Source organism: Centruroides sculpturatus, unplaced genomic scaffold, assembly GCF_000671375.1.
Source record: "Centruroides sculpturatus isolate CEXI.00-Female unplaced genomic scaffold, Cexi_2.0 scaffold62, whole genome shotgun sequence".
NCBI classification, from domain to species: Eukaryota; Metazoa; Arthropoda; class Arachnida; order Scorpiones; family Buthidae; genus Centruroides; species Centruroides sculpturatus.
The window spans coordinates 812989-835624 of NW_019384388.1; the positions used below are offsets into that span (position 1 = coordinate 812989).

The 22636-nt window shown below is 28.2% G+C and overlaps 2 protein-coding genes across 2 annotated transcripts in view; both read left to right on the forward strand.

The window, feature by feature from the left end:
• The window catches only part of LOC111618158 (probable 39S ribosomal protein L24, mitochondrial), a 43609-nt gene extending 22664 nt beyond the window's left edge, over positions 1–20945 (forward strand). The window contains exons 3-5 of the mRNA XM_023359619.1: positions 5405–5511; positions 20485–20621; positions 20711–20945. Coding sequence (XP_023215387.1) covers positions 5405–5511; positions 20485–20621; positions 20711–20847 — 381 coding nt within the window. The 3' untranslated portion in view covers positions 20848–20945. The remainder of the gene's footprint in view (positions 1–5404; positions 5512–20484; positions 20622–20710) is intronic.
• On the forward strand, positions 16053–16955 carry LOC111618159. The gene is made up of 3 exons (XM_023359620.1): positions 16053–16256; positions 16377–16640; positions 16731–16955. The coding sequence occupies exons 1-3, from the start codon at positions 16140–16142 to the stop codon at positions 16782–16784; spliced, it is 435 nt and encodes a 144-aa protein (XP_023215388.1). The 5' UTR covers positions 16053–16139; the 3' UTR covers positions 16785–16955.
• Positions 20946–22636: the final 1691 nt, after the last annotated feature.

A 22636-nucleotide genomic window follows, 5' to 3' on the forward strand; every position in this document is an offset into this window, starting at 1 on the left:
GAACAAACGAACATTACATTTTTATTTATATAGATAGATAGAAGATGATCTGCTTTAGTTCATTTTCACAGAAAAGTGTAATGCCTCACAGAAAAGCAAACTTAGGGCGTCGTACTCGTAGTGCCATCTGTTGGACATAAAAGCCTTAACCTAGATTATATATTTTAATTTATATGAATGTTTAATGGAATAATATACAGCCTATATCCACCCTGAGGTTCCATTCTAAATATTGGTGAAAGAATTTTTGAAATCGGATGGGTAGTTTTGGAGATTACCTGCTGCAAACAAACTTACATACATACAAACATTACCTCTTTATAATATTAGTATAGATTACAGTCGACCCCCCCTATAATTACGATTCCTATAAAACTACGAAAAAATATACGTATTTTGGAAATGTTGAGTCGGATTAGTCTAGAATCGATTAATTTTATGGAAGAAAACCTTTCAATCAGCCGTAGTCCGTAAACTTGACACGTGTCGGGCTGTGATTGGAACGACTTGTAAGAAATCGGATTCCTAAAGAATGGAACGTATCTATATCTTATAGGGGGGTCGACTGTATATCAAAGGGAAAAAAAACTAGGTTATTTGTTTTTGGTCTGCGGTTCCTCGAAAATTTTTTCCATGTAAATTTATGGTAATTGTTTCATTGCTTTACACCATTTCAATTTACAAAATATGTTTCTTAGGAGCACACTAATTTCAGATGGTGGGGTAAATCTGTATGTAGCACAATAAGATTTCTTAATTGCTCTCCATATAATTTTATGTAATACCCTTGTGATTGTTTCCCTAGCAGTTCTTCTTGTAGATTTTCCTCTTCGTATCGCTTTCTTTTGAACAGCTTGTTCTTCTCTTTCATTAAGCAAGTGTTTTCTTTTTGATCTTTAACCTTTTGCATAATTAAGTCATTTAATAACATTATGAATTGCAATCTTTGTTCTTGAAACGTGTGTAATAATTTTCCTCTCTGATCTTCTTTCAGCTTTAAATTTGATATTTTCACAAACTTCCATCTCACTTAGATAACTCAAAGTATGTTGATATGCACATTAAGTAAAACAAAGCAATGTTAGGTTTACTCATTTGAATACAGGAGATCCTCTACTTATGAATGTTCAAACCTATGAATAATTTGACTTTAAGTCTAAAATTTAAATTTTGTGCAAATTTAGCCAGTTATTAAGTTTTAATATTTTTAAATTATTTTAAATTAATTAATGTATTTATTACATAAGTTATTACATACACTAATGCTGTCCTACCAGTGGTCTGTGAATTATTGTGATACATATAACATGTTTGTGTTTTCAAAACTTAAACAGCATCGTTTTTTTCTGGATATCTATTATAAATTTTATCTCCATTACTTTTTTAATTGTTTAAAAATGTTTATTTTTGGATATAAAATTGAACTTATGGAGGTTTTTTACATGAATGTGATTTTGTATGGTTTTATAAATAAATTGTGTTTTCATGACCTAATTTTATTTATTAAACTAAGAGAATTACTTTATGAATTTTGCAAAGGTATAGGATACAAGAAAAAGAAGAAGTAATGAGATTAATTTTTTAAGGAGCTTAACTGTATTTTGTTTCATTAAAATGAGTCTTTTTACATATATATACAGGAGACAATATAAAAAATCTTAGTCTAAAAAATATTTATGTAATGGAATATTATTTTATAAATTTTCTTAAATATTTTGCAATAAGATCAGAATTAAAGAATAGCTGAATAAAAATTTTAAAATAATCAACAAAATAAAATTGTATTGAACTAGATGGGATACTAACTGCATTGCTCAGGCTTTTGACAAGGTGGGAGTTGGATGAGGATGATAAAAACAATGAGTTTAGTAACTATTATTTACATTTATTGACCTTAGTATTTACAATAATGAAACTGCAAAACACAAAAATTGTATGAGCTAAAGTTAACAGGGGGTGGAACTCTGGAATGTTTGTCCTGTAGACTTAGCATTATATGTTTGCTACTTTGCCACACTTGAACCATTTGAACTTTTCTTAAATCTCTTTGGTACATCTCATCATCTACTGGGTAAGAGCTTTAATTTGATACCTGAACTGTATTTTTATCCCCAGCTGTTTACTCAAACAGGTTGGACAAACTGAAACTCTCTTTCAATTATTATATAGATGATTGCTCATGTGATAAAAGCACCATTTGCCATTCTAGGTGCTGGATTTGTGTCTGGGTTAGTTCAAAAATTATCAAGGGAGTAACCCAGATATGTCAGGTTTCTGGCTTTTACCAACTGGCTATTCCTATTGTGGAACTGGCTGAATTTATGATGAGTGTAGAAAAAACCTTTAAGTGTTAAAAGTTAAAAGAAAAAATCAGCAATTTAAATGTGTATTTGATGGATAACAATGTATTTTTTTATTAAAGAGTTACATTATTAAGCTTTTAATATTTTCTTTTTTTTCCAATAAATAATACCCAATTACCTTTCAGTGGTACACCACCTGTTGGAAGCAGATACAGTACATTAATTTATGTTTTCACTAAGTGGTAATTCTGATGAAAGATAAATGAATTACATTCATTAAGACGAAAACCTTACATTTTTAAATTAAATTCTCTATAAACCTAAAAATTTAAGAGATTTACTTTTGTATAAGTATAAATTAATATTTTAAAAATATATACTCATATATATTATATATACTGTATATATATGTTCAATTATTTTACTAACTTTGTTATTGGTAAATGTTTATTATTTATATAATTAAAGTAAGTAGTAGTTAAATTCTTATTATTGGTTATCTTAATTATGATAGATTCAATGTAATTCAGTATAAAGATTTTAAAATTTGTTTTGACTAATATTACTAAATCCACAACAACACTACACACACCTATTTTTCTTATAAAAAGAACAAAAGATAGTTTTCTGATAACTGAACTCTTATAGTTTTATGAAATATTATACCTATATTTCACTGTAATTATTGGGTTTACAATGATCAATATTGTATTATAATATATTAAAATATATTTTTACACATTTATTGTTTTGAATCATATTCAAAATGCAATTTTTATTTTATTTTTGGTTAAACTTAAATAATGTAAAGATTAATTCATATTTTGATAAATTTATCTTCTCCAAAATCTTTGCAATTGTTTGGGAAATATAAAGTATGTTTTTAGTTTACTCTGTGCTACTTTTTACCTTCCCAGCTGTTACATATAAAAGAGGAAAAGTATGGCGATTGATCAAAAAATGACCCCCAAATATTTTTACATTTTTGGACTTGGGACACCTTGAAATGTTGAGAAATGCAAAAAAAAATCTGGGGTAATTTCTGTATGTATGGATGTTTGTGTGTGGGGGAGCATGATTTTCTTCATCCTGTCTGAAGGATAATAACTCCTGTGATTTTTGTTGAAAATTTTTGAAATTTTGCAGGGAGGTTCTTTTATTAGGGGAATTGATGTTATTAAATTTTGGTGATTAAAGATTGATGGGTGGGAGGATAAAGAGGGTTGTGTATCTCCAGTAGGATCAGACTTACTGAAGATTTTACTTGTTATTAGCATTACAATTTTTTTTTATGAAACCCATCTCTACCCTCAAAATTAAACTTTTTGCCATTTTATAATAGTTAAAAATATATAAAGTCATTTTAATAAAATATAACAACAGATGGCACCATCAAATGTTGCTGGGAAAGTTACAACTTGTTGATTGATTTTTTTTAATCGAAGATTTTAAATTTACAGATATATTTATTTTGTATAAAGTTTTGTAAATATATGAAAAATAAATAAAGCTATTTTAAATAACTGATTACATTTTAAATTATTTAAGTGAGTTTTATAACCTGTAACCTGAAAGTGAATCAATATTTAATTTTACAAAGAAGTAATAAATTTAAACCATAAATCCACATTGTAAATCCACAGATAATTTCCAGATTTAGAATAATTATTTACTATACATTTTTATTATAACATTCTATAAAATTATTAAATATACAGTATACAGAAGTTATAAAGTTAGAATATAAGTAGTAACAGTACATGAGAGATAAGAAATGGAATCAAGCACCTGAACTATGCAAATGTTGAGTTCTGTTATCTCTGAAAGTCATAAGGTATGCAAATAAAATAAATTATTTAACAGCCATCAAAAGAAACTTTAATATTTATCATTGGTATGTTTCTTATTTAAAAATTCTAAATTTTGGGTCTCTTCCATCTGGGAAATTGGCCATATGTTGCTGCTAGTTTATCTCATAAAAAAGGTACTAGCAAATGACCTTGCTAGCATGTTTTATGTGAACCTGACTAGCAGCAACATATGGTTAATTCATTATTGTGGAAGAGTATAATACATAATGTTAATATAATAAATGATATCAAAACAGGAAAAGAAAATCATAGTTAGGGGTATTCTCATATGTTAAATGATTTGGATTATTTTGTTATTGATTGCATATATTAGGGTTGACAAACCTTGTCACGACAGGAACTATATATTGCCTATCAGAAATACAAGAGTTGCATTCTCTATTGAAATTGGTATTTTATAAAATGAATAAATATTTCTGTATATTTAAGTATTATAATTAAATATATGAAACCCACAGTAACGGTCTAGAAGAGCAGCATGGCCATTGAGGATATATATAATTAACAAAAAAAAATTAGCTATATTAATGCATGATATAGTTATACATATAATTAAATTACTCTTAATCTTAAATAAATAAATGTTAAAGAATGAATTTAAAAAGCAATTTCATCTATGAATATGCTTTTTTACTTCATTTTTTATTCATTAGTTAGGATAAGATGCTTGTAATTTTATCATTTTTTTAACTATTAGGAATGAATAAAATTTATTTTTAATTATCTTTTATGAAGCATTAAGTAAATAATATGAGAAAAATAGCAAATGTTCAAAATTGGATATTTTTTTAATAATCATTTTTATTTTGTTCCATTTGTGANGCAAAGTTATTACAATCAAATTAATGCCCATTTACTAATTTTCGCTGATAACGAGTTAATGGTTTTTTGAATTAAGTTAGCATATGTAGTTATATAATTATTGATTTTCAGTCCTGCGGTTTTTTATACCCAGCGACACTATTACACTAAGAATTCATTTTAAAAAATAAATCCATAGGACAAAATAATAAAAAATCCTAGAATCATTCCTCAGGGTACGGAGCAAAATGGTAACCGACTGCATAAAAGTAAAATTTGCTTTTTTCACTTACAAGTTAGTTTCATAAATAAATGCATTTATTTTAAGTCTACGAGTAGTTTGAAAGCGTTTCTTTCAAAACGCCATTAAAATTTTAAAATTTTAAATAAAATATAAAATAAAATACTGATGTAATTTCTTTTCTGTAGGACTACAAATATATTGGAAAGACTAAAAACTTTCCGGGAGTTATGGTTAAAGATGAACGACCATTATTAGTAACGTCAGAAGTTGCATTAATTGACCCTTCAGATGAGTAAGTTATCGAAAGATTTAATTTTTTTATACTATATTATTGACGCATTTTTAATAAGTTTTTGTATTATAATATTTATAAGTTTTAGCTATTATCTTTTTTTCTCTTTACATAGTTTATATTTAAATGATTAAATTGACAATTATAGCTAATGATAAATATGGAATTTGCCTTTCTACAAACAATGAATTCAAAGCGAATTCTAAGATTTTATTTATAAAGTTAATTTCTTCGTAACTTTCATGATCTAGAGGAAGAAGTTTTATTTCACATGGATTGAAAAGAATTAATTATCACAAATCATGAAAGAAATTTTATTGATACATAAGATTACATTGTAAAGTCAATATATAATGTATTAAATATAAACAGAGAATTACATAATTTTTAACAATTAAAATTCATATAAATGCTAGTAAAATATATAAATGATTTATAATGCTATGACTTATTGAATAGTTTTATTCAATTTTTGATATTTATAACTAAATGCTATCTATTAAATCACAGATGTGTTAAAAATAGCAGTATTTATAAGTTTGGAACTTTTGTTTGACTTTTTTTTTCTTTTTGTTTTGTTTTGTTGGTTAATTATTGTAAAAGGACCATTGAAAAAGGCTTTTCCTTGAAGTCCTTGCTGTTCTTATATCTAAGGAGTCAAAACAAGTGAAGCAAAATTGCTATATTCTGAATTTAATGATTAAGCTGGAATTAATTATACTAAAATAGAGTATAATTATACTATTATTTTGAAATGATTAAATATTAGGCAAGCCGAAAGGAAATATAAATAAGTGAAGGAATGTTATAATGGGTGCTATGAAAAAATCTGCACAAATTGGTGTAACATAATTTTTACTTTGGAAGAAAGACAACGCTATGAACTAAATAGTCATCTGAAAGGTAATGAACAGTGCATTATCTTTAAAATTCTGAGTCCTGATCACTGAATGTAGTCAATTTGACTTCGGATGTGCAATGTAAGTTTGTCTACAAGACTAGTTTATGTCAGGTGTGCAGTTTGATCTATGTTCTTTGCCTTTCACCCCATTTTGTAACCAATTGCCTTGAGAATTACTCAAAAATCCTCAATTGGCAATCTTTAATTTTTATCATGTTTGCAGGATTATCTTTCTTTTTGACTAAGGCATGGGTCACCAAACTTTTTTCACAATGGGCCAGATAACTGAGAGAATGATGAGCACAAGCCATATAACCATTTTGTTCAATACGGCACACTGAATACACAAAAAATAAAGACAACCAACATATTTATTTACCAATACACAAACACAATTGCTGCAGCAAGCTCTCAATTGCTTTCTTTAGAAACTTCATTGCATGTACTTACACAGAAAGCATTCTGATATCCAAAGTTACGAAAAGTCACCAAATTTTTTATTTCACTGATTTATCTAAAAATTGTATTACTGTCAGGTGCAAAAATCAGATTGGACCAATTTTGGCATTTTTACTTACAATTATTAAATTTTTTTACATAGTAAGTTTATCTACAATCTATGATATTTCCATATAAATAATTATATTTTAGCTCATTTGTGGCACAGTGTGGCAACAGGCCGGATGAACTGATCTGGACTGAAGATCATAGTTTGGTGACCCCTGGACTAAGGTGATGTTTTCTTGTCTCATATAATTCAGTACAGTTTTGGCATAGAGATAACTTGCTTGATCTGACCAGATGACATTCTGCTTTAGAATAGTTCTTTTGAATGTAAGGAATTATTACTCAAATTGCTTGTTTGTCTGTTGACCGTATTTATTGTTTCTTGCTAGTGCAGTTTTCATGCAGGCAGACATCACACTGGACGGTCATGGAACAGAAAGAAATTGAGATACTTTTTTCATTTCCTACGTATTTATTGCTAAATGCATTTTGGATATATCCTGTCGCTCATCCTCACTATACATTGATTTCAATATTTGATACAAAATATGAATTTTGTGAATTTGTGCTGTATCAACAATGGTAATTTACAAACATTAAAGTAAGAATTATATCGATAAAGTCCTGGATGCCACAAATTAGCACATTGGGCCTGGATTGACTGTGATATCATTTTATTAACACTGCTGTTAATCAACCATAATATCTAAAGTTGTAAAAAATTAAATTTTTAAAATTGTTGAAACAGTTTCTTGTGTAAAGTGTGGGTAAAATGTGAAATTATACGGAGCATTTACAATACTGTAAGTATAATTTACAATAAAATAGTCATCATAAAAACACACAAATTAATATAAATTATTCATTAACAGTTTTACACAAATAATTCATTGTTTGGATAAAAAAGAATTATAAAAATATTAAATTAGATCATAATGATATTCAATTTTTCTTTATACAACTGTTAATAGATTAACTAATCTACTATGCCTATAATTTTAATATTGAATAGTAAATTATTATTATAAATTTCATTATTTGTTTTACAAAATGAAAAATGAATATCAGAAACTTATTTTTAAATTTGTGTCATTTGTTCAATTGTACATAGATATAAATGTATTAATATTCAATATTACCATGTACAGTACTATAATACGAGATGTAGCAAAAAAACAAGAGAAGTTATCTATCATCCTTTTATTACTGTATGTGCCAATAATAATCATATTGTATTGTAGCTTGCTTTTTCTGTTACAGATCTGTTTTTGTTTCTTTTGCAATTGGTTCTATTATAATTAAGCTATACATTTTATAAAGGGTCAGGGTTGTGATCCTTTGACAATAAGCTTCTGATGATATGGTAGCTAATAATTCCAGCAATGGAATTCTATTCCATTGAGATGATGGATGTCCTGCAACAATGTCTCTTTATCATCATTGAGTTACCTATGATATGAGCTCCTTGATTGTTGTAACTGTCCAGCTGATCCTGCTAGATATGGATTTCCAGAAATGGATGCTATGTTTCCTAAACTATATTTATTGTGCAGAAAGGTATGTACTTATCATAGTTATTTTTTGACGCAAGTTATGCAGAATTCAGGCATTTATCGTAATGTGGCACCATTTTCTGTATTCCCTCATCAAAGAAGTTTGCCACCTGGGAGTTCAGCCATCCATGAATGCCCTGCATCAGTTCTTCATTGGACTCTAATTACTGTGTTCCCAACCATGATTTCGTTTTTGGGAATAAATGAAAGTCACTTGGTATGAGGTTGGAGTTGTAGGTTCCCATTGAAATTGTTGAAGCAATACGTGTGCAGCTGTATGTGAGCATGAATTGTACTGAACAAGAACCACAACTGAAGACATGCCTTGCCTCTTGTCTGAATTGCCCTTAGAAGTTTTTTAGAGTTTCACATTACACCTATGAAGTAACAGTAATTCCAGGCTCTGTAAAATCTAAAAACTCTTTTATGATTCCAAAAAACTATAGTTGTCGTCTTTTTGCTGGAAAACAATTGCTTGAATTTCTTGGGTTTGTTTGATGAGTTTGTATGCATTCATTGCTTTGATTGTTTCTTTTTCTCCATGTTCACACTAAATTTGTTTTGTTGCCTTTAATAAGTTTTTGTATTATAATATTTATAAGTTTTAGCTATTATCTTTTTTTCTCTTTACATAGTTTATATTTAAATGATTAAATTGACAATTATAGCTAATGATAAATATGGAATTTGCCTTTCTACAAACAATGAATTCAAAGCGAATTCTAAGATTTTATTTATAAAGTTAATTTCTTCGTAACTTTCATGATCTAGAGGAAGAAGTTTTATTTTACATGGATTGAAAAGAATTAATTATCACAAATCATGAAAGAAATTTTATTGATACATAAGCTTACATTGTAAAGTCAATATATAATGTATTAAATATAAACAGAGAATTACATAATTTTTAACAATTAAAATTCATATAAATGCTAGTAAAATATATAAATGATTTATAATGCTATGACTTATTGAATAGTTTTATTCAATTTTTGATATTTATAACTAAATGCTATCTATTAAATCACAGATGTGTTAAAAATAGCAGTATTTATAAGTTTGGAACTTTTGTTTGACTTTTTTTTTCTTTTTGTTTTGTTTTGTTGGTTAATTATTGTAAAAGGACCATTGAAAAAGGCTTTTCCTTGAAGTCCTTGCTGTTCTTATATCTAAGGAGTCAAAACAAGTGAAGCAAAATTGCTATATTCTGAATTTAATGATTAAGCTGGAATTAATTATACTAAAATAGAGTATAATTATACTATTATTTTGAAATGATTAAATATTAGGCAAGCCGAAAGGAAATATAAATAAGTGAAGGAATGTTATAATGGGTGCTATGAAAAAATCTGCACAAATTGGTGTAACATAATTTTTACTTTGGAAGAAAGACAACTCTATGAACTAAATAGTCATCTGAAAGGTAATGAACAGTGCATTATCTTTAAAATTCTGAGTCCTGATCACTGAATGTAGTCAATTTGACTTCGGATGTGCAATGTAAGTTTGTCTACAAGACTAGTTTATGTCAGGTGTGCAGTTTGATCTATGTTCTTTGCCTTTCACCCCATTTTGTAACCAATTGCCTTGAGAATTACTCAAAAATCCTCAATTGGCAATCTTTAATTTTTATAAAGTTAGAATATAAGTAGTAACAGTACATGAGAGATAAGAAATGGAATCAAGCACCTGAACTATGCAAATGTTGAGTTCTGTTATCTCTGAAAGTCATAAGGTATGCAAATAAAATAAATTATTTAACAGCCATCAAAAGAAACTTTAATATTTATCATTGGTATGTTTCTTATTTAAAAATTCTAAATTTTGGGTCTCTTCCATCTGGGAAATTGGCCATATGTTGCTGCTAGTTTATCTCATAAAAAAGGTACTAGCAAATGACCTTGCTAGCATGTTTTATGTGAACCTGACTAGCAGCAACATATGGTTAATTCATTATTGTGGAAGAGTATAATACATAATGTTAATATAATAAATGATATCAAAACAGGAAAAGAAAATCATAGTTAGGGGTATTCTCATATGTTAAATGATTTGGATTATTTTGTTATTGATTGCATATATTAGGGTTGACAAACCTTGTCACGACAGGAACTATATATTGCCTATCAGAAATACAAGAGTTGCATTCTCTATTGAAATTGGTATTTTATAAAATGAATAAATATTTCTGTATATTTAAGTATTATAATTAAATATATGAAACCCACAGTAACGGTCTNGTTTTTGGGCATCCACTTTGCACGAAACTTTTGATAGCCAAGAGTCAAGGTCACAATTTCAGAGTGTTAATTGTGAAATTTCAGGAAATTGGCATGACAGTTCCAATACAATGATATGTATAAAAAAGTTAGTAGATAGCAATTATTATCATATTTTCTTTGTAATTTTCATTTTATTTCAATTCAAACTTCTATCATTCTTATTGAGAAACCCTGTATTATATATTGTATCTTATTATGTTCTGTACACACATAACAATATACAGTATAATACAGATTTCTCAATAATAAAAATGCAATATCATAACAGATGAGGAGGCTTGTATTAGGGCAGTTTTAAACCAAAGGAATATGAAAAGATAGGATGCGGGCTTCTAATAAAGGGACAATTGATAATATTCATAACTCAAACACTTCAAAATAAAAAAATTACTAATATGAAGTCAAGAATAAAACCAAGATGTTAATATTTTTGGCTACTAAACTGTCTTCATGCATTTAGAATCCAAAAGTTTGAAAGTTTCACTAAATGCTGTCATTATAGAAACAGAGTTTGCATGACAGGATGTGCCAATAATTCAAAGGATAAAACACTGAGCAGATAAAAATAAAAATAAACTATGCATGACGTAGTGTGTCAAATCCTTATTTTAGTGTTAATTTGAATGATGTAAAGTACCAATATCTTTCTATATGTTTGGCCAAACTTTTAAACATTCAAGTTCTAGATGCCTAAAGATAACTTATTAGATAAAAACGTTAATATCTTTAGTTTTTACTCTTGACTTTACGTAAGCAGTTTGCCTTTTTTACAACTTAATATGATTCAGTATTCAAAATAAAGCAAAGCACATCAGAATTATATTATAGAAAGGTCTTTGACTCTGTTTTGTTAATGTAACTTTAAAAAAGAAACAACTAAAGTAATTATGTATTCAAGTATTTTAAATTTATATCTAACTTCTGCAAAAAAATGAAAAGATCTCTAAATTAAATAAATATGTTCATTCTTTTCAATTTCTTCTTGTAATTTTTTTTTCTTGAAGAACTTAGAAATAAATTTAATGAAAATATTCTAATATATTTATTGTAGTTGTCAGTTTTGTTAACATTACTTTAAATAAAAGATATCAAAGAACTTTTTACAATGTCATTTAGTGAATCTTAACTGATTTGTAGCGATTTAGCATGAGGATTAGTATTTAATTAATATATTTATATGATAAATAGACTTGAGTTTTGCTTTTACTGTATTAAAACGAATCTTTTAATAATGATAGTAAATGTACATTTTAAAAGTGCTAATGTAATTTCATATTATTTCTGAAACTTTTATTTGAATAAATTTGTTTGAAATTAATTCTGGTAATTTATTTAAACAAACATTTTATTCGTTGAATAATTTTTCGAATAAATTAATCTAAAACATGAAAATAAAACACATCATTTGATTTTTTTTTTATCATTAAAATTTAATTTATAATGAAAATGACATCATGAATTGAATAACTTGCTTATACATAAATAATAAAAGGAAATTCAAACTGCTTGTTAATTATGGAAACCAAAAATAAAAATTTATTTGGAATGTTCTCAATTCTTTGTTGACTATTCCCAAATAGTAAAAATGTTCTGAATAAATTCTTATTATTTATTTCTTTAACACACTGATTCTCAATCCATGTTTTGCAAACTGGCCCCAATTGTCTCACAAAAAAAGGTTTCATTGCAAATTTATTTCTATATAATACAACTTATTTGTAGACAATTCCATGTTTTTATTTTATTCAATACGATGAAGCTTATTAGTTTATTGTGTCATTTTTTTGTGAGAATAGTAAATGTGACTGCAGGGTTGGCGCCTCTTTGGCACCTTGTCAGGATGACACCACTGTGTCTTTACGGACAGAGAGAGAAATTGGATTGGCCGCTTAATTTTGTTGCACAAGCGATTACATTTGTAGACTTTCAGATCTGGAATGGAGGCGGAAGGAGAGGACCAAAAGAAGTACGCTCCACAAGTTATCATATAATAAAAATACCTGTTTATTAATCGATATTGATTATTTACAAGCTGTATATAGATGCTTAACTAGAGCTAATAATAAGATGACATATAGCATAACTACTATGACCCTGACAAAGAGAGAGAGAGAGAGAGTTCACATTAAGTTCGCACGAGGATAAATATCTTTAGAGCTCGTAGAATTCTACTCTTGAGTTTTCACATGTGGGGAGTCATTTCTGTTGGAGTGGTAACAAATCCTTCGGAATAGCGACGGCTAGGAACAGTGATTGCAGCAGCAAATGGTGAGCGGCTGGTCACACACACATAATTCAATAATAACTGGATGACTCTGTTTCACTCATCGACCCCTCCCTTTTATTAGGGGGTCAGTCCTGGATTTTTCCCATGGCCTTATTAGGAGTTTTTCTACAATTGTCCAATAGTTGAATTTTTGTCGTAGATTCTGGGTGTGATACTAGGAAGCTGTGTCACCTCCGAAAGGAAGTGAATCCAGCGAAAGATATGATTGTATCCTTCTTGTTTTTTATTAAGTGTTGGGAAAGTTTTTTTTTTTTCATATAATTATTCATTATTTTGCTTTATTTTAAAGCTAACACGAAAGTTTATAAATTTATAAGAGCTTATCAAATCCAGGCACTCACATAAACATTAATCCTATCGATTTTTGAATATATTAATACTAATGCTCTGCATTATAAAAAGTATTCAAAAGGTGTTCCGCAGCTTAAGAAAGCTCCAGAACCACTACTTTGAGAAGTAGTTAGAATTTATTTTTATTTAAATATGGTTACCAAGTTTTATTTATTTCCAATATATAAATTTTTACAAATATAGAATATAGTTATCTCAAGATAAATAAATGAAGCATATAGTTTCAAAACTGATTAGCTANTTTCTCACACAAGAGAAAATGGGTTAGGGTGTGTTGGGTATAACTTTATGGAACAAAGGGGGCGGTGGATCGAAAAAGTTTGAGAATCACTGGTTTATTCGAATGCCATCTGTCTTATCCATCTTACAGAACCTCACGTAGACGACTGCAAAACTTAAAATTTGAAAGTCGAATAGTGTACAAAGTATTTGATTTTTTAAAAATAAAAGTTGGTGGTATGGTTTTAATTTTGGATGAAACGTCACCGACTGCAAGCGCTGATTATAACCAGTACTAATACATATTATGGTGAAGTAACCTTACAAAATCATGCTGTCTTGGCTACTCGTTCACTAGTCTTTACGTTAAGTGGTATATTTACGAGGTGGAAACAGACTATTGCATACTTTTATACTAGCAAATCAAGAGATTGTTGTTTTAAAAAATATCATATAGCGAAGATGTGGGATTAATTGTCTAACATCTTCACTTATACCTAACATCTGATATAGATCTATAAATCGGGCGATGTCAAAAGCCTTTGGCATCGTTCGTGGAAAATTCAGTAAATGTCTGTATTATATTCCACACCCGTATCGTTCGGAAGATTGAATTTATTGTCGATCTAGTGCATTTTTTAAAATATTTATTTTTGTAACGATATAAATATGTACTATAGAATTATACAAAAGTTAACGAATCAAAGGAAAACGGTAATTTCTTTTATAATTTTAAAAATAAATGACCCGGTGAATAGGCGGGACGACGGGATAGATACTTACATACAGATACAATATTGTAAAAGGATATAATAATAGTTTTTACAGAAGTATCGGTATGGCTTCATCTTACGATAGCCTTTTGCATTAAGGCACAATTTTTGATAGATTATATGTAAGTATATATAAATATGGACTTCTTTCTTGTGAATACAGTCTCGTTTCATAATGAAAATGAGTCCGAATATTAATTTACACGAAAATTGAGCTGTGGGACTTAGCCNCAAATATAGAATATAGTTATCTTAAGATAAATAAATGAAGCATATAGTTTCAAAACTGATTAGCTAATTTTTTTTAAAAGATGGACTTAAGTGATCTTACATTTTTTTCTGTTCTTTTCAGTGATGATTGCTATAAATTCCTAAACTAGCCATAAAACAGAAAGAAGGAATAAAGGGGGTATACAAGTTTGAGATTAGTTTCAAAGTTAGCCACATCTGCAGCCATTATGTTTCAGACCCAGCAAATGTGGAGTTGGCTATTTTTAAAACTATACACCTCAATATACTGAATATGTAACTATATTTTAACTGCAAACTTGCAAACTGTTGTACAAAATTTGTTGATAAGTAGATAAAATCATCTTTATTAATTTGGTATTTTTGTTATTTTCAACATTTATCCTGTATATTAACAACAACAACAAAAAATCAGTTTGTAAAATATTTTTGGTTGAGTATGCATTGATTATTTAATAGTTGTTTTTTCTTTGAAACTTTTAAAAAAAATCCAGCAATGAGTTGCTTAACTTTCCCAGCAACATTTGGTGGCGCCATCTGTTATGATATTTTAAAACTGTTTTATATTACTAATTATTATAACATGGCAGAAGGCTTAATTTTGAGGGTAGGGATGAGTTTCTTTAGAAAATTATAAATGCTAATAAGTAAAATAGTCATTAAGTCTGACTCTACTGGAGATACACACGACCTCCTTTATCTCCCCACCCCTTCACCTTTGACCACCAAAATTTAATATAATCAATTGCCCTAATAAACAAACCTCCTTGCAAATTCCAGACATTTTCGACAAAAAGCACAGGAGTTATTAAGCTTCAAACAGTGAACAAAATTTTGCCTCTCTCCCACACACACTAACATCCATATATACAGAAAACAACTCCAAATTTTTTGCATTTCTCAACATTTCAAGGTGTCCTGAGTCCAAAAATGTAATACTTTTGGGGGGTCAGTTTTTGACCAATTACCATACTTTCCCTCTGTTATATAAGTAAAAAGGATTCATATAGTCACACTTATTCTGAATAAGTATAATCTGATTAAAGCCAAATGATCTTTGTCAAACATATTGGGCTACTATTTGGCTACATTAAAAATTAGTTACTAATTAATTTAACTGGAGGTAGGCAGTTAAGCTGCCATCTTGTATTAATTTTAATAATTACAATTTCGACAAAGATTGTTTGGCCTTAATCAAATAAAATTTGATTATATGAATATTACTTTTTTGTCCTCTGTGGAAGAGAATATTTGCATACCGGGCGTGTTGAATGGTACAGTGGCTTAATACTGCTGGATAAGCAAGCCAATAGCGTATCCTGTTTCAAATGAAACGACCGGTGTCATTGGCTCGATTATCCAGCTTTATTATAATTGGTTTAACACACCCTCTGTGTCGGGTATAAATATGGACGAATGATTCATTTTGTTATTGTTCTATAGTTTTCGTTATTGCTATATAAGGCATATTTTTTTAAGTACAGCAGCTAGCAGCTTCTTTAGGAGATGGATACTCTAAAGGGAGTAGGTCAAGAAGTTAGTCGAAAGACAGTCGACCTTTTAACAAAGTTTAATGTTAATGCACACTTACAAATGAATCTTTATAACTTAAGGTGGTGGGAAGTAAGTATGAAATAGTTCTATAAATTGGAATTTTCAATCATTTCGATATCAAGGATTTTAACATATTATATGAATAAGTATCGGTACGTATTAAATGTTTGTTTTTTTCCTTTCCTTCAGATTTGCTGCCTTTCCGGTTGTTTCTTAGGTATCCCTGTTGCTTTTTTGACGCTCGTGTCTTGGCTGCAGATACCAGATAAAAGCCCCAACGAAAGAGATGACGCGAGCAGCGGCAGTGGAAATGGCAATGGAAACGGTAACGGTAATGGCAACGGTAATGGTGGCAAAACTGTGTCTATTACGAGTAGTATTCTCTACTTCGCTTCTCTAATTTACTCCTTTACCATGTACCTGTACATTATAAGCTGTTCTCATTTCATGCTGGTAAGCCATTCGTATGATGTCAAAGATACTTCTGGTGTGGGTAAAATCAATGTGTTTTTGAAATGTTTTTCTTTTTTTTTCTTCCTACAGGACATGATATTGAAAACTATAGAACCTGACTCGATACCTTCAAAGGACGAATGACGCATACAACGTCGAAAATATCTCATTTGATGATGATCGTTACTCTGACATGGAATAGGTGCTCTGATCCATAAGCTTTGAGTCACTGTTTTTTTTTTATAAATTTTTAACGATGCAACCTTTTAATTTATTGTACAACAAAAAATAATAAAATCTCTAATTGGAGAATAACAAAAATTACTGTTTTTAAGAATTATTTTTTCTACTGAAACTTTTTTAGATGTTTAAACAGTTTTATATCTTTTTTTTTCTACTGAAAACTAAAACAGCTGTTCCTTACATCATCACATGGCATAAAGAAAATTACGCGTATATTTGATATGGTATCTTCTCTTTTTTCAATGATGTTTACATGTTAATGTAAATCCTAGTATAAAAAATTTATCGCACACAATCGTTTTGTCGATCTAGTCAATTGTATGTATTCTATCATTAGCCTGTTTGGGACCGGGAATCGAATTCGGAAGCAAGTAAAGTTTTTTCATGGGCAATAAAGGAAGCACAAAAGATATATTACTTTTCAACTAATAATACAATATTGACTTCACTCTAAACATGCAATATTGCAATTTACAACTCTAAACATAAGTTTCATAATGAGTAAAACGAGGAAAATTAAAATACGTCTCGAGAAGAACCAATAGACACGTACAGTACAAGAAAAAATTAGTTGCTTGAGTAGTGTAATGTTTAAACTTAATCTTAATAAAATTAACAATAAAAAAATACAATGAATTTTGTAAAATGTTTAATATTTTTCACGACAAAACTTTAACAGTTAACGCTTTTGTCACAAACCTTTATTTTGATCACAGCATCTAAAACTAGGCAGTTCAGTTATTTTTTTGTTTTTCAGTTATTTTTTTAAAGCACATATGCGTACATAACCAGCATAGCTGGGGATAGGGTACATAAATACAAGTTACAGGAGAGCAATATATGTATATAATTATACACTTACAAAATAAAATAGGAAATAACATGGTAGCAGAGTGTAACATTAAATCGTAAGACCTACAATAATGTACAGTAGACACATGCATATTGTGCTGATAACGCTGTAAGTGAATATACAACGAAAGACGAGCACAGTTTAAATATACAATACATAATAAGAGATAGATATTTTACAAAACAAATTACAGGTGATCAATATATGAATATAATTAAGAACACACAGAATAAAGTAAAGAGGAAAGTAGTAGNATATTAAAATATTTCAAGAACATTTTAGTTTAAATGTTTAGAATTAAATATAATGTGAAAGAATTATTATTATACTTTGGATTATATTTCATATATTTTTGCAAAGATTACAAAATCTTTTGTGGTAAAATACCATTAATTGAAATGTAGCAAATACAAAAATGTTCAAATTTTTTATGAATAGTAGTTTCAATGTAAAATCATTTAAATATCAAGTAAAAGTAAATAATAATGTTTAAAATATTTGGAAAATCATCTTCTATAAATTTAATTTTACAATGTGATTGTAAAGTCCCTCTTTAGCGGACTCTGCTTGTATGGCTAGACTGATGGTGATATCATAACTTTAACTCTTTTGATGCCCAGTCTGCCTGTGACATCATTACTTTGTTCCTGGAAATTCTTCCCATTTTTCCACCCATTACAGAGGGACTTTATAATTGTACTGTAGAGTTTTAAATTTTATTTAATCTCATTGAAAAGTTGTTTGATACTTATTCAGTGATACCACTATATATAAAGGTATACACAAATATGGTAGGTTAGGTTCCAGACCACTGCCTTAAAGCAAATCACACCCATTTTTACACTCTATTAAGTTTGCAATAGTGTCAGGCTTAAAAGTAGATGCGAAAGCAAAAATAATAAATAAATAAACCTAAAAAATCCTCTTAAGAGCATAGCAATTATCAAAAATAATAACATGAATATAATTGAAAGGCTTCACTTTACACTACATTGCTTTTTATATCAGAAACTGTTAATTAATTTTTCAGTTATTAGCTCTGAAGCTATTTGATGCAAGGACTTTCCTCGTAATGTTACAATTACTTCTCTAATATCTCAGCTTAGTACATTTTTCTTTTATTTTACTAATTTACAATAAATGAGTATTGCTTTTGATGTATAACTTGCAAATTATAAGTAGATTATATCCAGTAAACATTAATTAAGTAGGAATACTTTATTTTTAATTGTCAGGTATTTTTTATCAGTGCTAGAGATATTCAAACTTTGTCACTTATTTTTCTAATAATTTATGCAAAAATAAAATGCTGCTAATAATCAAGAGATGTTTGAGATATTTTTAATTCTTTTTTTTATAAATCCATAAATTTGAATTATTCTTGTGAGCTTTCATTAACATAGTACCAGTATGACAATTTCTGAATTTAAAATCTTTTAATAATATAAATAACATTGTATGCAAATTAATAATAATGAATACTATTATATAATTCTGATTTAATAAAATATTTTCATTAATAAGATTTTAATTAATTATCCAATTTAGAGCATATTAAAATTTCACTCAAATGTAATTATTAATAATATAGGCTGTAACAGATTTATTAAAGTTAAACAAATGTTTTAGAGAATAGACCTTTGCCATTATTACTTAATAAATGGGTACACAATGAAATTTATTGGAACAATGATAAACATTAACCAAATGTTCTATTTTAGTTTCCTTCTGCTAATCAATGTCTCCAATTTGATAGAATGAAGGTACTGAATTTGTATAATTAGTATATTATTAAACTCTTTAGTTATGATATTTGCAAATTTTGGTATGGATTTCTGAAATATTTATTGAATGTTAATGGTTTATTAGAAACTGATAAAATTCAGATATGGTAGTGAAACAATTTGCACCTTAGTATTACATTAAGAATAAAAACTGTCATTTCTTTACTGGTTTATGAGAACCGTAGACTTATAAATCTTTGTAATTTTTAATCCAAAATAGCCGTTGCCTTTCATTTCATCCACGTCTCCAGTTATCCGAGATAACATCAATCCACATTACTCCAGGTAAATGGGGTTCTTCTGTACTGAGATGACAAATAAAGATTTTATTATTAATAATTTAAATTAATTTTTAATTACTAATTTAGATTATTAAAATTATTAATAGGTCATAATTTACTCATTTTTAAATAAAAATTCTTCTATTCGTTATCATTTGTTTGTCATTGTTTATTAATATAATAGAGTGGAATGTGATAATATACCTTGTATATACTGTACAAAAGATAAAGGCTAAATATTTCTTTTACAGTTTTAATTTAATAATACTTTTACTTTTAAATATTGTATTTATTATATATGTTTTAAAAAATCTTTGTCATCTTAGACTGTAGAATCCCATTTATTTAAAAATGATATTCCAATTACAGTCTCCATTCGAATTTACTTAGGTAAACCTGATGGTGATCATTTAAAACAATTGAAAATGTTTGTTTTGTTTATTAAATTATTTTTCCTTGCTGGATTTTTGCTATTAGAGTGTTTATTTGAATTGCATCCAGTTGTACAAATTGTTTATTTAAAGAATAAAACAACTTGATGAGAAATATAATGCCAATATATTTTCCAAAACATTAAATTGAATAAAAGGTCAAGTGTAAACTTGATGGCAAAATGTTTTAAAGAATAGAATTAGAAATTAATAAGTAAGAGTTGTAATGACAAGAATATAATACCATTCCAGAAAGCCAACTAAAGTGAAATGGAGATATACTGAAGATGGAAAAAAAGTGAGAGTATCCGTCAGAACAGGTTATATCATACCACTTCCTCTTAAGGCGTTTGAAACTTATGACTATAAATCTAAAGAATTATACGTTGGTAATTATAATTAATTATAACATATCACTTAATGAAATAGCTATTGTTTAGAAAATACTTTTCTTAAACTATATATTTTTTTCTTTTAGATCAACCAAAAGACACACCAAAAGAAGTCATTAAAGAAATCACTTTTATTCCAAAACTAATGACATTTGAGCAAGAAATTATGGAAGATCTGGGAATTAAAGAAGAACGTAGGCCATTCTTAACATATTGGTATTAGCCTTATACATTTTATGATAGGTCGGCTATACATAAAAGTTTGTATTAAAAAAATTGTGTATGAGTTAATGATAGAAAATAAATTGATTTTGAAGAATATTGATGTATACTTTCTGAAATAAATCAAAATTTTATTATGAAAATTCAAATTATACTGGAATATCAATAAGTGATATGCAAGTACATTTAACTAGTGGGAACATTCCAATATGCATCAGTCTCAGCCACAACCAATGCACTGGTGAATGGTTTATTAGGCTTTTGCTGGAATGTTTTGCAACCTAACGAGACGATGGAAGCAAACAGAACTATATTGACATTTGCGGACTTATTTTGTCAAAATAACTGGGTTAATATACACAAGTAGTAAAAATGGTGTTAATAATATAATTGTAAAGGTGGCCATATTGCTTTGTCAAAGCTCACTGTATCTGCAGCCCAACAAATGCAAACTGCATTGGTCTCTGCACCAATAAACTCATCAGTGAATATAGGAACACACTTTAGTACATTGTGGTTCACTAAAGAGCTGTTTGATGTTCATTGAATTTATCCAATATTACATGTGTAAAGAATATAATGTCTAGAAACAGTAGGGTATAAATACAGTCTCTCCTTGACTTACAATGGGGTTATGTTCCAAAAAACACATCGTAAGTCGAAAATATTGCAAATTGAAAATAAAAATAAGTACTGTAAATAATAGAATGCTATATGCAAGGTTATACAGTAAGTAACATTGTATTATAAAGTGTACAGAAAAAAGGAAAGAAAGAATGAATGAAACAAAATAAAACGTACAGAAGTATATTGTTTTAATGTTACACACACAGTAGTCTTTCAAATATTGTAACATCACCAGAAAAGTATGCAATAGAATTTTATTATAAAAGTTTTAAAAAAAATAAATAAAGGAAATGATGGAATATTAGTTGCTGGATGAAAGAGATGCTATGGCAACAGCACAATCAATATCTTCTTAATCACACTTCCAGACAAGGTTCTAGAAGGTGCAAGTGGCTTGAATTGAAATTATAACAGTTTTCACACTTCCATTTCACTTGCATCAGCCATTATATGTCAAAACATTGTAAGTTGAAGAGCATCTGTAATTGTATAGGAATCCAAATGGTTCAGGCAATATATTGTCTATCTGACACTTGGATAGTTTGAATTTATTAATCTATTCCAAACTTTTCTTTGATGCATGCCTATAATTGGCTTTTGTAACAGATTCATCCTCTCTTCAAGTGAATATTTGTAGCAATCATAGAAGCTAAAGGCTACAAAGCATCATATTAGCTGTAACATTTCCTTCTATTTTCAATGGTTACACATCAGTCCAGAAATTTACTCTTTTTTTCCAAACATTTTACAAACTAAATTGCTGACCATTTTATATTAATGTAATATGCTATCAATGTACCACAAAGAAACTTTAGATATGGAAAATTAGTTATATAAATTTATATCTTACTGTCATTCTGGATTCAATTGATCATATTGTCTGCTAAAATCAATAAACTATACAAAATTGTTATAATTTGCTTTATTATTTTTATTTAGAGTAATTGTGAAATAAATAATATGCTTCTTGACCCTGTAAAAAGTATAACATGAGAATATTGAGCAAATATCAATTTTTGTTTGAAGTTTCAGGAGAGTGCAATAGTCATCTTGCAACATTTTTCTCTTTAAGTCAAAAAATTACTTGAAATATTCAAAGAATCATAGCCAATATATTGATACTTACCAGTATATTTTCACAGAAGAAAATTTCTGCAAATGCT

Bases quoted from the DNA above. Each gene is read 5' to 3' on its own strand.
- LOC111618159 (XM_023359620.1), top strand. From the start codon at position 16,140: ATGGATACTCTAAAGGGAGTAGGTCAAGAAGTTAGTCGAAAGACAGTC. The intron at 16,257-16,376 runs GTAAGTATGAAA...CCTTTCCTTCAG, and splicing joins ATAACTTAAGGTGGTGGGAA to ATTTGCTGCCTTTCCGGTTG. The intron at 16,641-16,730 runs GTAAGCCATTCG...TTCTTCCTACAG, and splicing joins GCTGTTCTCATTTCATGCTG to GACATGATATTGAAAACTAT.